The sequence below is a fragment of the Zosterops lateralis genome (assembly GCF_965231275.1).
Source record: "Zosterops lateralis genome assembly, chromosome: 15".
Taxonomy (NCBI): domain Eukaryota; kingdom Metazoa; phylum Chordata; class Aves; order Passeriformes; family Zosteropidae; genus Zosterops; species Zosterops lateralis.
The window spans coordinates 13,982,497-13,995,326 of NC_139775.1; the positions used below are offsets into that span (position 1 = coordinate 13,982,497).

General features: G+C 58.5%; 1 protein-coding gene across 3 annotated transcripts; it reads left to right on the forward strand.

Moving 5' to 3' along the window:
* The first annotated feature begins 1,728 nt into the window (after nucleotides 1–1,728).
* Nucleotides 1,729–9,743, forward strand: UBALD1 (UBA like domain containing 1). 3 transcript variants are annotated; one of them, XM_083872773.1, is made up of 4 exons: nucleotides 1,833–1,958; nucleotides 3,178–3,314; nucleotides 7,497–7,556; nucleotides 8,578–9,743. In XM_083872773.1, exons 2-4 carry the CDS (start codon nucleotides 3,288–3,290, stop codon nucleotides 8,896–8,898), a joined length of 408 nt encoding a protein of 135 aa, XP_083728899.1. In that variant the 5' UTR covers nucleotides 1,833–1,958; nucleotides 3,178–3,287; the 3' UTR covers nucleotides 8,899–9,743. The 3 variants fall into 3 exon arrangements, with proteins under 3 accessions (XP_083728898.1, XP_083728899.1, XP_083728900.1); XM_083872774.1 differs by lacking the exon at nucleotides 1,833–1,958 and adding an exon at nucleotides 2,449–2,579; XM_083872772.1 differs by lacking the exon at nucleotides 3,178–3,314 and having other exon boundaries at nucleotides 1,729–1,958.
* The last annotated feature ends 3,087 nt before the right edge of the window (nucleotides 9,744–12,830 follow it).

Below are 12,830 nucleotides of genomic sequence, written 5' to 3' on the forward strand. Positions count from 1 at the left end.
CTAGGAGCACACCTGTGTAAACAAGGAAATATGTTTCCCTGCAAAGCTCCCAGTCACTAGAGCAGCTCATCCAAAGTCCAGCTGTTTGGAGTTTTATTACCCAGTGAGGCAAGTTGCTTTGTCTCAGTTGTTCCCACTGCCACTCACAATGTTTGTCTGGTGTAAGTAGAACAACAAAGTTCAGGAACCCTGGAGACAACACACGGAGTTACAGCTCAGCACAAGGAGTGGTGAGCCCATGAACTTTGCCTCCCTAAACGCTGCCCTTCTCTAGAGGACTTACAACCCTTCCTGAAAGCCCTGCTGGGCCAGGCCCAACCCTTCCCCCTCCAAACACCAAACTGCCAGATTTCTAAACATGCCTGCCTCTTTCTGATTAAAATAATCATTCAGGATTTTTTTCCAGCTGTATTTACACCTTGGTGGCTACAAATCTCCCTGTGCCACTTCTCTTTGGGGCTTGTTTTGACAAGAAATGAGAAGTTACCTCTTGGTATGTCCCACTGCCATGTACTGCTGCAATCTCACTTGGATTTAGGCAGTGAGATATATGAATGAGAAGGAAAACCCCTTGGCTCTAAAATTCTCCAAGGCTTGGAGAGGCTGAATGGTTGTGTAACTCCAGAATGGTTACTAAAGAACACATGGAAAATGGTGACTAGCTTTGGACAATACCAGAGCAATTCCTGTCCACACAGCAGAGGCTGCAAACCCCACAGATCAAGGGCATTACCTGCCTGAGCTTCAGCCACTTAATCCTCACAGCTCAGAAATACCTGCAAAATGCCAGCCAGGCTCACAGGTGTTAGTGAACAACCCACTCACGGCCAGGCTAAACCAAACCCCCCCAAACTGCAGGAAACAGCCCAGAAACACTGCTCAGGAAAGGTGGAGACAGCTGAAACCGGCAGATTCCTTCATCTTTTCCCCGGTGTTATTAGCCCTGGCCACTCAACCGCGTGTCTGTGCCTGTTTAGCCTTAGCAACACCATTGTCTGCCTCTCCCTGAGCCGTGAGCTTTCATCTGCTGAGCTCTCAAAGGAGCTTTTCACGGCACCTTCCAGAACCTTCCCTCTCCTTTCAGCTCCTGTCAGCGATGTACAGGCACGCTGTGCCTGAGGGAAAAACGGGACAGGACGGGGTGGGGAACCCGCCCATAGTTCATTAGCACTAATAGAGGGCGCTAGGCCTAAGGGGCTTCTGCTCCACCGCCCCTCGGAGCTGTAGGGCAGCTACGAGACAAGGGGTCTCCACCAAACCTCCGTTGGCTGCAGGAGGGTAAGGGTAGGGCTTGCGGGGGGTTTGGGAGGCCGAAGGGTGGCGGGTGGCGGGCTGTTCGGTTCGGTTCAGCTCAGCTCGGCCTGGCCCGGCCCGGCCCCGCCGCTCCCTCACGTCAACAGGAAACCGCACGCGGCCGACTGTAAACACCGCCCGCGCCCACGTGACCGTGAGGTCCCGCCCCCAGCCCCGCCCCGCGCAGGGCCCGCCCCCGCCGCCCTCCCATTGGGGGCCGCGCCGTTGTTGACCATATACGGTCAGGTACTACCAAGCCGCGGGCGGCGGTTGGCCGGCCCCGCGCGTCGCTCAACGCGCGCTCAGCGCTCCGCAAACAAAGCGGGGCCTGCTGGGAGTTGTGGTCCGAGCGGGGTAAAGACGGCGGGACGGCGTGGGAAGAGAGGACTACAAATCCCAGCGGCGCCGCGCGGGCCGGGCCGCGCTGCCCCGCCCCGGCCGGCCGTGGGCGGGGCTGGGCGGGCGCCGTGAGTCAGTGCCCGGTAAACATTGGCGTGAGCCGCCGGCCCCGCCGTGCTGGCGGCGCCCTGAGGGCGGCGGGGGCCGGGGCCGGGGCCATGGACGAGCTCAAGCACCAGGTGATGATCAACCAGTTCGTGCTGGCGGCCGGATGCGCCGCCGACCAGGCCAAGCAGCTGCTGCAGGCGGCCCACTGGCAGTTCGAGGTGAGGCCGCCGCCCCGGTAACGGCCCCGGGCTGGGCCCCGCGTGGGGGGAGCCGGCGGGGCTTCGAGCAGCGCGGATCGGTGCCCGGCCCTGCGGACACACCGTGCCCCTCCGCCCGCCCACATTCGCGGCGGTGGCGGTGGCGGGGCCGGGCCGGGCCCCCGGGGGTGCCCGAGGGAGCGTGGGCGCCACGCGGGGCGGCGGATCGGGAGGCCACGTTGCTCCGGGGGTGCGCGGAGAGGGGCTCTCAGTCTCCCGGGGCCGAACCGAGGCCGAATCCGCCGAACCCTCCTCGTGTTCCCCCCCGGCCCGGCCCGGCCCTCCCGCGTGGCCGTGGGCTGGAAAACCCCAGCGCAGCCTTTCCCCACCGCCCTGCCCCGGGGAGTTTGACTTGTCGGGCAGCCGTGGGAGAAGAGGCTTTGTAGGTCAAAGCTTTTCTGGCTCTAAGACGCCTTTTCTTCTCGCTGGCGGGCGGGATAGTCCGTGACATTGACAGGGGTTAACGCCGCGCGTGGGGCCGGGGCAGCTCCCCGGTGCCTTTTGGGGTTCTCGGCTCCTCCGGAGATTCCCGGACCCTCCTGAAGTGCAGCGAGCAAAGAGGAGTGCGGTAGCTGGTCGCCGGTAAATTTGCTTTCTAAATACGATTTTTTATTTTTTTTTTTTTCCCCTTCCCTTCTGCAGCTCCCTAGGCTGGAGCTGATGGATTTGACGCTAATGGCACCTCGGTAATTGAAGTGTCTGTGCTGTGCTGCGGGAGCAGGTTCTGAATCAGGCTGGGGAGCAGGAGGCTCCTCTGTTTTGTACCTCCTCGGTGGCTGGAGCACCTCCCGGGGCTGTCCCGTAACGGATGGACCCGGCACGGTCTCCATCCATTCCCTGATGCTCTGTCACAGGGCAGGAACATCCCAAACCGAGCCGTGCGTGGCTGGAGAAACGCAGGGTTGGCTTGGAGGGATGTGCTGCAGACCGGGCCGGCAATCCCCGGTGAACGGGAGCACGGCTGGCGTGGGATGTGTTATTATTATTGCATGTGTAACGTGCTCCGGCGTTTGTTTACTAACACAGCCTGACTGTGGCCCTCTAGGACAGGCTCAATCCTCTTCCACCACCTCCGTGCCTGTCGCAAAAGAGCCCGGAGGACGGATGACAGAAGTTTTAACACGTCTTTCAAAAGGCATATATATAGATATATATATATATATTTATTTTTTTTTTGCAGAACTTTGCCACCGTTTGGCGAGTTGCACAAGTACAAAGAGCCGTGTCCTGGCGGCTGGGCACTCACATGACTCAGAGGAAGCCAGGCTGTAAACAAACGCTGCCGTTACCATGTTCCCACTCACTTTTGGTGCAACGGTCAGATAATTCCCTTTGCAAAATGGCCGCTGGGCACGGCTCCTTCTGGGAGCCACGCTGGGGAGGGATCACATCCCCACTGCTCCAGCCTGCTCTCACCTCTTTTTCTGGGATACTCCCGTGGCTTTTGGAGGGTTTTGTTATTCCAGTGCAGCACCCGTTTGTTGGTTGGTCTGCATCTGCAATGAGGATAAATCGGGGGAGTTCAGGCAGGTTCAGCACGAGGGAAGGCAGCATAAATTAACCATCTCCTTGGAGTCAAAGAGCTGCTCCAGGGTGCACGGCATGAATTCCATCAGGCTGCTCGTACCTGAGGATTCTGCTCCTGCCTGAACAGGGGCCCAGTGACACGCAGCAGGAGTTGGGTTGTCCCAGCTCTGTGCCTCTGTTCTGGCCAGGGCACTCCTGGCATCCACCTGCCCTGCCCAGGAGCTTTTCTTTGTGCCACTTGCTGCCTGTGACAGCCCCTGGGGTGTTGGTCACCAGCAGGAGATAGAGGGAGGCTGCTGTGAAACACAGACAGCTTTGGGATGCTGATGTTTTGGGACCACTTCCCTGGGCTTGGGGTGCTTTTTGGCTGGCTGCTGAGGGGCTATTGTGTGTAGAAAGATGAAGTGAGGGCTGCAGAGCAGGTTTGCTCTCTGTGTGTCTTTCCAGCCCTGCTATACCCGGAATTTTTCTGGGCCAGAAGGAACATGATCCAGGACAGTGAGCAGGGTGGGAGGTCAGGAAAATATTTGGGATACAGTCACCTTTGGCTGTGGTGTGAGCTGATCAGAGTCTGTCCTGTACTCAGGGGGTTGAGTAAGGAGCCTTTTTTTTTTTTTTTTTTTCATCCCATCTATCCCTGGGGAACAGGGCAGTTCATGGGTGGGGTATGGATTGCCTCTCCCACTTGCTATGACTCCACTCCTGTTTCCTAGGGACTCTGGGCAGACTTTCTTCTGTTGTGCCCCGTTTAGTTTGCAGCTCTTGCAGCTCTGTGGGCCCTTCCAGGGATGGCTGCTGTGGGTGCCAGCCAAAATGGCACTGCCAGCCCAGCCCTCCAGCAGCTGGAGCAGTGCCATGGCTGATCCCAGGGGGAGGTTTACAGGCCCAAGAAAGCAACTTGGAGTGTCTCTGGGTGAAGGCTGGCACTCAGCCCCCAGGGCCTGGCTTTTTGGGAAAAGCCAAGGAAGAGCAGCTCCTCCATGGCTGGAACCCAGCAGGTTACCAGGCAGACATTTCAGAGTTTGCAGAGTCTCACATGGGGCTGGGCAGTGGATCAGGCTCCTTCTCTGGTGGAAAGATATTATTTGGCTTTATATGTGCTCATTGCCCTTGGGGCCATTTGGGAAGGATAAGAAGAAACTGCTTCTAAAAAAACCCACCCATTCCTTCCTTTTCCTGGTGCTAAGAGCCTCTGTTCAGTGCAGAGAGCTTGTGTGAGGGGAACAAGAGGAGGTGCAGGTGTCTGAGTTTGCTCGCTGTGTCCACGGCTGGATTTCACTTCCTCTAATGTATTTATGTGTCATGAAGCCCCTTCCTTGGTGGTTCAAGGACAGGGTGCCCCCAGGGCTGCCCCTGCTGCTGGATGCCCCATGGTGGCAGGGTACATACCTCCAGCCACCCTCTCTCTGACTTGGGTCACCACAGGTGCCTCTTGGCACCCTGGCAGAGTCCCTGTGTGATCCTTCTCCTGTTGAGCTCCTGGTTTTGCATCCTGGGAGGGGGCACAGTGGTCTGGTCACCTGCTGAGCGTGGCCAGGCCCTGGGTGTGGGGCTGCCCTGCTCCCATCCACACCAGGGTGACACAGGCAATGGGGCCTTTGGTCCAGGGTCAGAGCTGAGCTGGGCTCAGGCTCCTTCTCCAGCAGAGGAGCCTTAATTGGCTTTGCACCAGTCACTGTGGCACTCGTGACACTGTCTGGAGACCAGGTGGCATCAGTGGCTTTGGTGACATGTGTGTCCCTGGCCCCCCGTGGCACCAAGGGGAGCATGGGGCCCTCACTCACTGGGCTGGGGCTCTGCAGGTCCCCCTGGGCTGTGGGCTTTGTGCTGGGCACAGGGGCTGTTCCTGCCCTGCTTGGAAAGGGGCAGATGGAGGGGAAGAGACACAGTTTTAGGCAGAGGGGCCTGCACTGGCAGAGTGGTGCTTCCTCTGCCCAGTCACAGTTTTCATCCCAGCGCTGGCAGGGGTTGGTGAGCAGCTCAGGGGGACAGCAGGGACCTTCTCTGTGGCACAGTCCCAGATATGAGGCCGTTTGGAAAAACAGGAGCACAGAGCAGATTTAATCAGCTTATGGTATCTGGCCGTGCCCACACCTCTGCCCGTGTTTCCCGTTTGGTGTTGCCCCTCTCTTATCACGATCTGTCAGCGATAGGGCTGTGGGCGTTGACGTGCGACCTCACCCAGGACCAAGGGCAGTGTGGCAGGGGGGTATCACTACCTCAGAAGTGTTTGTGTGCCTCTTTTGGACATTTCCCTAATTCAGAGCTGTGTGCTGTCGTGTCCAGAGCTCTCTCCGGGGGCACAGACCCTATTCCTGCAGCATTCCATGCCATCTCTGGGATCTGGTGGATCCTGCCTGCAGGAGCTGAGGGCTCTGAGCTCGCAGTGTGGCTGGGTGCAGAGTTCAGGTGCTGTGTTATTAAATGCAGCTATTGCAGGGCCTTGCCAGCCCAGCTATTGCACACTCCCCCTGAGGTCTGGGAGCTGCCAGACTCTGCAGCAGGAATTGCTTCCCCCACCCAGGTCTGGATCATTGTTTGCAGACATTGCTCTGGCTGCCACCTGGTTGTACCAATAGTTTTCTGCTGTTTAGCCAGGAAACCATAAACCCTTTTGCCCTCCCAGGGCCTGCCAGCCTGGATGTTTTGGGGCAAAATTTGTTTTCCCATTGGATCAATGAGCTGAGCTGACTTGCTGTCATTCATCCTGGCCTTGAGAATGACACTGGAGCATGTGGACACTGGGATGAGGAGCATGTGTGGTGGCAGGACTGTGGCTGCTGCACTTGGACAGGGTTTAGTACAACATCCCTGTGCTTTTTCCAGGCTTTTCTGCCTTTTTTTCCCCCAGCAGCCTGGGTAACCCCAATCCCTGGCTTTCAGGAAGGGAGCAGAGTCTTGGGTAGTGTGGCAGCACCTGGCCACAGCCCCACCTCACACGCAGGAGTGGAGGCCTGAATAGGACTGAAGGGGGCTTTTCCTTCAGCCAGAACTGAGTCCAAACCAGTTCTCTTACATTTTCATAAGACTCATCTACAACTGAATCAAATAATCGTTTTCTAGCCCTGACTCAGTTGAAGCCTGGCACAGAACAGGAGTCACCATCATGGAATCACATGAAGGAAGCAACCTTGAAGGTCATCTCTTTCTACCCCCCTGCCATGGGCAGGGACACTTTCCACTATCCCAGGTTGCCCCATCTAACCCTGGCCTTGGACACTTTAGGGATGGGTCAGCCACAGATATTCTGGGCACCCTGTGCCAGGGCCTCACCACCCTCTGAGTAAAGAACTTTTCACCCCCAAACCTCCTGCTGCCTCTGCTCCTCTCAGACCTGGGCTGGGTGTCTGCCCTCCTGACCATCCTGTTCCTCTGGCCTTCCCTACCTGCAGCCCTTCTTGTCATTTCACATGCCTGTGGCTATTACTGGTTTTAACTGTGAGCTACAAAACAATGTCAGTCTTCATTGTGCTCTGTCTCCAACTGAATTTGAAATGTTCTGGCATATGGAGTGGTCACCTGCTGCAGCCCCTGCCCTGGGGATCTCCAGGTGAGAATATGGGAACTGTGATCATGTCTCGTTGAGGACATGCCTTTAACTGGTTCCTTTAACTGGGGTTAGATTTGGTGTCCTTTGTTTCCCAGTGCACAGTGGTTGGTTGCAGAGTGTCGGTTGTGAGTTGTGAAACACCTGCTGGGCTCTGCCCCAGCAGTAGCTGCTTCTTGCAAGGATGGTGGTCTCAAATACACATGGTTACCACCTAGCCTGGTGTGAGCAGATGGCAGGCACAGGTCCCTGCTTGGGGACAGGGAGCAGCTGTGCCCTCAAGGCCCCCCAGGGCCTCTTTTGGATCATCTTTGGGGTTTAGTAGTCTACAGGGGTGAGATGGGTGCCCAGTTTGGATGCAGGTAGTAACATCACCTTTCCCTTTTTTTTTTTTTTTTTTTCTTTTTTTTTTTCCTTCCTTTCAGACTGCTCTCAGTGCTTTTTTCCAAGAAACAAACATCCCCTACAGCCACCACCATCAGATGGTAAGTGCTTTCCCAGCTCCCCAGCGCTCTCCCAGGGCAGAGCACCAGCTGGCGGGTGGTGCTCATGTCCAGCTCGCTGCTTCCCAGCTCCAGGAGTGCAGGCAGGGAGGTCTGGCTGGGCACTGCCAGAGCTGCCTGCCAAGGAAGGTTTTCCTGGAGAGCAGCTGGTGGCATAGCCTGCCCTCTGCAGTGGGACAGCAGAGTCCTGCAGATGGTTTGGGGCTGCCCTTCCAAAAGGGATAGTCAGAGGGAGGATGTTTTGGGCATAGCCAGTGGTCCACACCAGCCCAGCATGGTAGAGAGAGAGCCTGGAGGAGCCTGAAGCACTGACCTGTGTAAACAGGCTCACAGATCCGTGGTGCTTCCCATCCTGCAGCAGGCACACACGGGTCCTTGTGCGCTCGCTGGAGCGAGCAAATTCCTGGAGCGCTGCCGGAGCGTGGCTCTGGCGTGGCGTGCAGAGCGTCTGGAGGTGTGTAAACACCCACACGTGGGTGCTGCCTGCCTCTGCTCTCTTCCAGCTGTCCCCAGACTCCATCTCTTAACTCTCATGCCCTGCCAGCCCGTAATCTGCTTGGGCAGATGTGTCTTAAGGATTTACTGGCTGCAGCAGCCTTGTTTGACTCTCCGGGACAATTGAGGATTTGGAGCATGCAAAGCAAGTGCCCGGCAGGGCTGGAGTGTGCCCAGTCTCCTGGGGGGTGGGAGCTGAGCCTGAGCCTTGTGCCCACAGAGCCAGAAAGCTGCAGGCCCAGGGTGGCACCAGTGGGTTGTGGAACAGAGGGGGTGCCTGCCCTGCCTGGGCACAGGGGTCCTGTCTGGGCCCTCTGCCAGGAGTTCCTACCACAATATGAGCCTTTAGACCCATAAACAGAGCTGCTCCTGAGGAGCACAGTCAGCAGAGAGCAGGTCTGGGGGCTCCATGTGCCACAGCAGGGGGGCAAAGGGCTCTCCTGCCACACCCTGGTGGGAGGCAGAAGTCTCAGATCCCCCTGACCCCATGTCTCCTCCTTCCCCACAGATGTGCACTCCCGCCAACACACCGGCCACGCCGCCCAACTTCCCCGACGCCCTCACCATGTTCTCCCGCCTCAAGGCTTCCGAAAGCTTCAACAGCAGTAGCCCCGTGGCCTCCATGGCGACCTCCCCGCCGCCGCCGGCCCCGCCGCTGCCCCAGCACGGGGCCTTCAACCCCACCTGGCCCACGGCTTCTCCTCCCGGGCAGCAGCAGAGCATGTGGACTCCGGCCGCGCCGGCGCAGCCCGCGGGCTGGCCCGCCGCCGTCTCCCAGCAGGCCAGCGCAGAACAGAAGGCCAACGTGACCATGGAGGCAGAGAGATGAGGCCGAGGCGGAGAGCGGACGCGGCGGGGACACCCCCTCCCCGCGTATAAATTTTTTTTTTTTTTTTTTTTTTTTTTTTTTTTTTTTTCTCTCTTCCCCCCCCACTCCCCAAAGAGGAGAGGAACTCCGCTGCCGGGGCGTCTGGCAGCCGCCGAGACACACGAGCAAATAGCTGCCTTGCATGGGTTTGGTTTGAAGTAGTTTTTACTTGTTCTCGAGCTGAATGGAGCTCCCCAGAGACAGCGGGAGGCTGCGTGGGACCGGTGCCGGCCTCTGCCTGGGACCCTGACGCTGCCAGACTCTTGGGGAGGGAGCAGCCCCTCCTCTCTTGGAACACCGGAGTTTGCATGCCAGTGACATTTACAGAGGAGGTCCCTTCCTCAGGGTCCCCTGGACCACCCCACCAGGCAGAGTGGGTTGTGCCTGAGTGTTTCCCCCCATTCCTTGGCCCCAATCAACTGGGTGAGGGGCAGACACCCCATCAGGCTTGTTTTTTGTAAGGGGTGGAGGGAGCAAGGGCTGTTCCTGCACCACCACAGCCTCCACCCCACACACACCGTCCTCACTGGTGAGCAGGGCTGGGGGACACAGGCCCTTGGGGAGGTGTCTGGCCCCTCTCCCAGCCCCAGATGGGGAGCAGGGGCTGAGCACTGGTGGTCCAGCTGGGCCAGCACACCTTCCCCTCAACCTCCCTGGATGGGGCTTGTCCCAGGGCTGTTTTGCATGACACAGTGTAACCCTAGAGACTGGGATCGTTTTTAACCCCTCTGTTCTTTTCTCCCGGCGGCTGGAAGTCTCTCCGGATGCGCCGCAGCCGCTTGCAATACACGCTCTTCTGCTTTGAACCCCGTGGTGTCTTTGCTTCGTTCGCAGCAGCGATGGGACACAGGCAAACACTGAGCCTGGAGTGGTTCAGGATCCCCCCTCCCAGTGGCTTAATGCATCCCAGGAGAGCTGGCTGCCTCTCCAGCTGCTCCATAACACCCCGTTCCAGCCATGCAGTAGCTGCCAGCTGCTTTTGGCCAGGTGCATCCAGGGCTCAGCCCCAGAAGCCCAGCTCTGCCACATCAGCTGTGGTGTGAGACCCCAGCAGGCAGGGCTGTGCTGAGTCCTCAGGATCCCCTGTGACATCCACAGGTTCTGGATGTTTTGCTGTGACTTGGCTCATATCCCTTCTTCCCCAGGTCCCTTGGAATTGCTGTCCCTGCCAGACCCTTTTCCAGCAAGGCTGTGCCCCTGCTCTCCCCAGTCAATAATTAATTTCAGTCTCTTATTTGTGTTGCTAAAATAAACAATGCAGGAGGGATGGTTTCACCCAGGGTGCCTCTTGGACAGCCTGGGCAGGGCCTGGGAGCAAGGGCTGGAGCTGGGGCTGCCCCTTGTGAGCTTCCCTGCATGGAGTTGTGCTGGAGCTGCTGCCCTCAGTCCTCTCCCACTGAGATGAAATGGTCCAAGCTGGTGGGCCCTGGAGTGAGCCAGGGCTGTGCACCTTCTGTCCCAGCTGTGGTGAGCACATCTGGGCCAGTGTGGAGTCCTGCTGGGAGTGGGGATGGTCTGTGAGGTGGGGAGGTGCAGCACAGAACCACCCAGGGCACAGAGAGAAGGGATTTGTCCCCAGCCTTGAAGAGAGACAACTGCCTGAGAAACAAGGTGAGGCCACACAGAGACCTGGGTGGTGAAGAGGGGAGCATTCCTGTGCCTGTCCCAGGGCCACCAGGAGCCACAGGACTGGAAAATCATGTGCCAGACCACAGACCTGTTCATCTGACTGGTCAGAGAGCTGATGGGGACATGGCATATCCCAAAAGTGTCAGACTCTGGATGACCTGTGTGTCCCTAGGAGCCGAGGGACTGTGCAGGGGAGGCAACAGAGGAGGGAGCATCTCTGGCCTGTGGTGTTCCCTACCCCACTGCAATGAGTGGGTGACCCCAACTCCACCAGTTCCCCCGAGGCCAGGCAGCACAACCTTGGTGTCACGGGCTCCTCCCCAGCTCCCCATGCCATTTCACAGCCACCTGGACAGCAGTCCCCCAGGAGCCTGGCTTTGTCACCTGCACCTGCTGTGCACAAGGACAAACAGCCTTGTGTGGGGTAGGACACCCTCAGCAGCTCCCCAGGGAGTGCTCAGCAGCAGCACTGTCCACATGGCAGGGTGGTGGCCCAAGGGACACTCAGGACAGGCACCTGCGCGAGTACTTGGGGATGGAGCACATCCCTGTGCTGTGCCAGGAGCAGAGCTGGGGGATCTTCATTGCTGAAGGGGGGAAGCAGAAACAGTACAGGGGACAGCCAACCCCTGCAGACCCCTGCCTTGCTGCCACCCCAGTGCCAGTGCTTGTTCACAACACCCAAGCCCTGCTCCATCAGCACTTTGTTCATACCTGTGTGCTTCACCATCCCCTGACCTCCCCTCAGCCTCCTTGGAGCCACCCACCATTGTTTGTCCCCAGCTCCACCAGCATGGCATGGTGACAAAATCCTGGCATGCTGAGCTGCTTCCGAGCAGGGATGTGCCAAGTCAGGGCAGGGATGTGCCCAGCCTGGTTCAGGCACCAGCCACAGTACAAGTGGCTCCTGAGCTGTGCCCACAGGCTGTCCTCACCTGGGTGTCCTCAGTGTTACCACACAGCTGCTCTGCAGCTTCCTGCAGCCTCATGCACTGCTCCTGCAGCTGCCAAAACCCAGCCCCTGGGGAGGACGTGTGGCCCTGGGTGACCCTGGGTGGCTGCAGAACCCAGGCAAGGCAGGGAGGTGTGTTTATGGTAGGCCCAGAGAATGGCTAGGGAGAACATCCTAAGAGATGCCCCAATGTGTTCCTGGTGAGTGGCATGTGGGGTTGCAGCCCCCAGGCCTTTGGGCAGCACCTCCTGAGATCATGGGCAGTTGGGCACCTTCTACATCCTGCAGCTGCTTTATCTCACCCAGCCCTTTTCCAGACAGGCAGCCACATCCTCCAGGTCTCTGAGCTGGCTGAGAACAGACACCAAAGCTTTGCTCTGGGCAGTGCCAGCTCCTGCAACATCCCAAACCTGGGTGGACTTACAGCAGAGACCCCCTGGTGCTGCTGCCAGGCCCTGGGCATGGCCACCACAGGGGTGCCACAGAGGACAAGTGACCATGTCCCCCCCCAGCCATGTCAGTGCATGAGGCAGAGGGACAAGGGGGCTGCAGTGGCCTGGGGACTCAGGTGGGCTGTGTGGCCCTGCTGTTCACCTGGCAAAGGTCTGGTGGCACAACCTGGCACAGTGGCCTGGCATGACAGAGGTGTCAGTGTCCACGGGGCTCTCGTGGCTGACAGGTCCCTATGGCCTCATGCTGCTCCAGCAGTAGGCCCAGCCTGTGTGGTGGGGCTTTGTGGGCCAGCACTGCAAGGCCTCAGGGCTGAGCTCCAAGCCAGAGCTTCTGAAACTAAACAGCCCCTGAGGTTTTGAGGAGAGAGAAAAGCCCCAGCTATGCTGGAGCCAAGGCACATGGCCAGCAAAGGAGCCTGGCACCTGAGAGCCTGCAGCACCTCACAGAGAGAGCTCTGGTACAGCTCCTGAGACACCTCCACTGTGACCAGGAGACAAATCAGCCCTCCTACCCTGCTCCAGGAGGGGAGAGCCTGGGCAGCCTCTGGAATGGGGCAGGAGACTCCAAACCTTGACACCACCCCCAGTACCATCCCGTCCCCAGCCCTGTGGGAATCCCAGGACATCAAAACTGTAGAGGGTAAAATCCTCCTGGCACTGCAGGAGGGACAAGAGCAGTGGAGGTGGCCAAGACACTGGGTTACCAGGGATGGGGGGCTGCTCCAGTAGCTGTGAGGGTGACATGGACCCAGGCAGGTCACTGCAGCCAGAGCAGCCTTTGAGAGGCTTCAGTGCATTTTCCATAGGGATTTGTGAAAGATTGTCATTGCAGTCACCCCATGCACCTGTGCCATCCATGC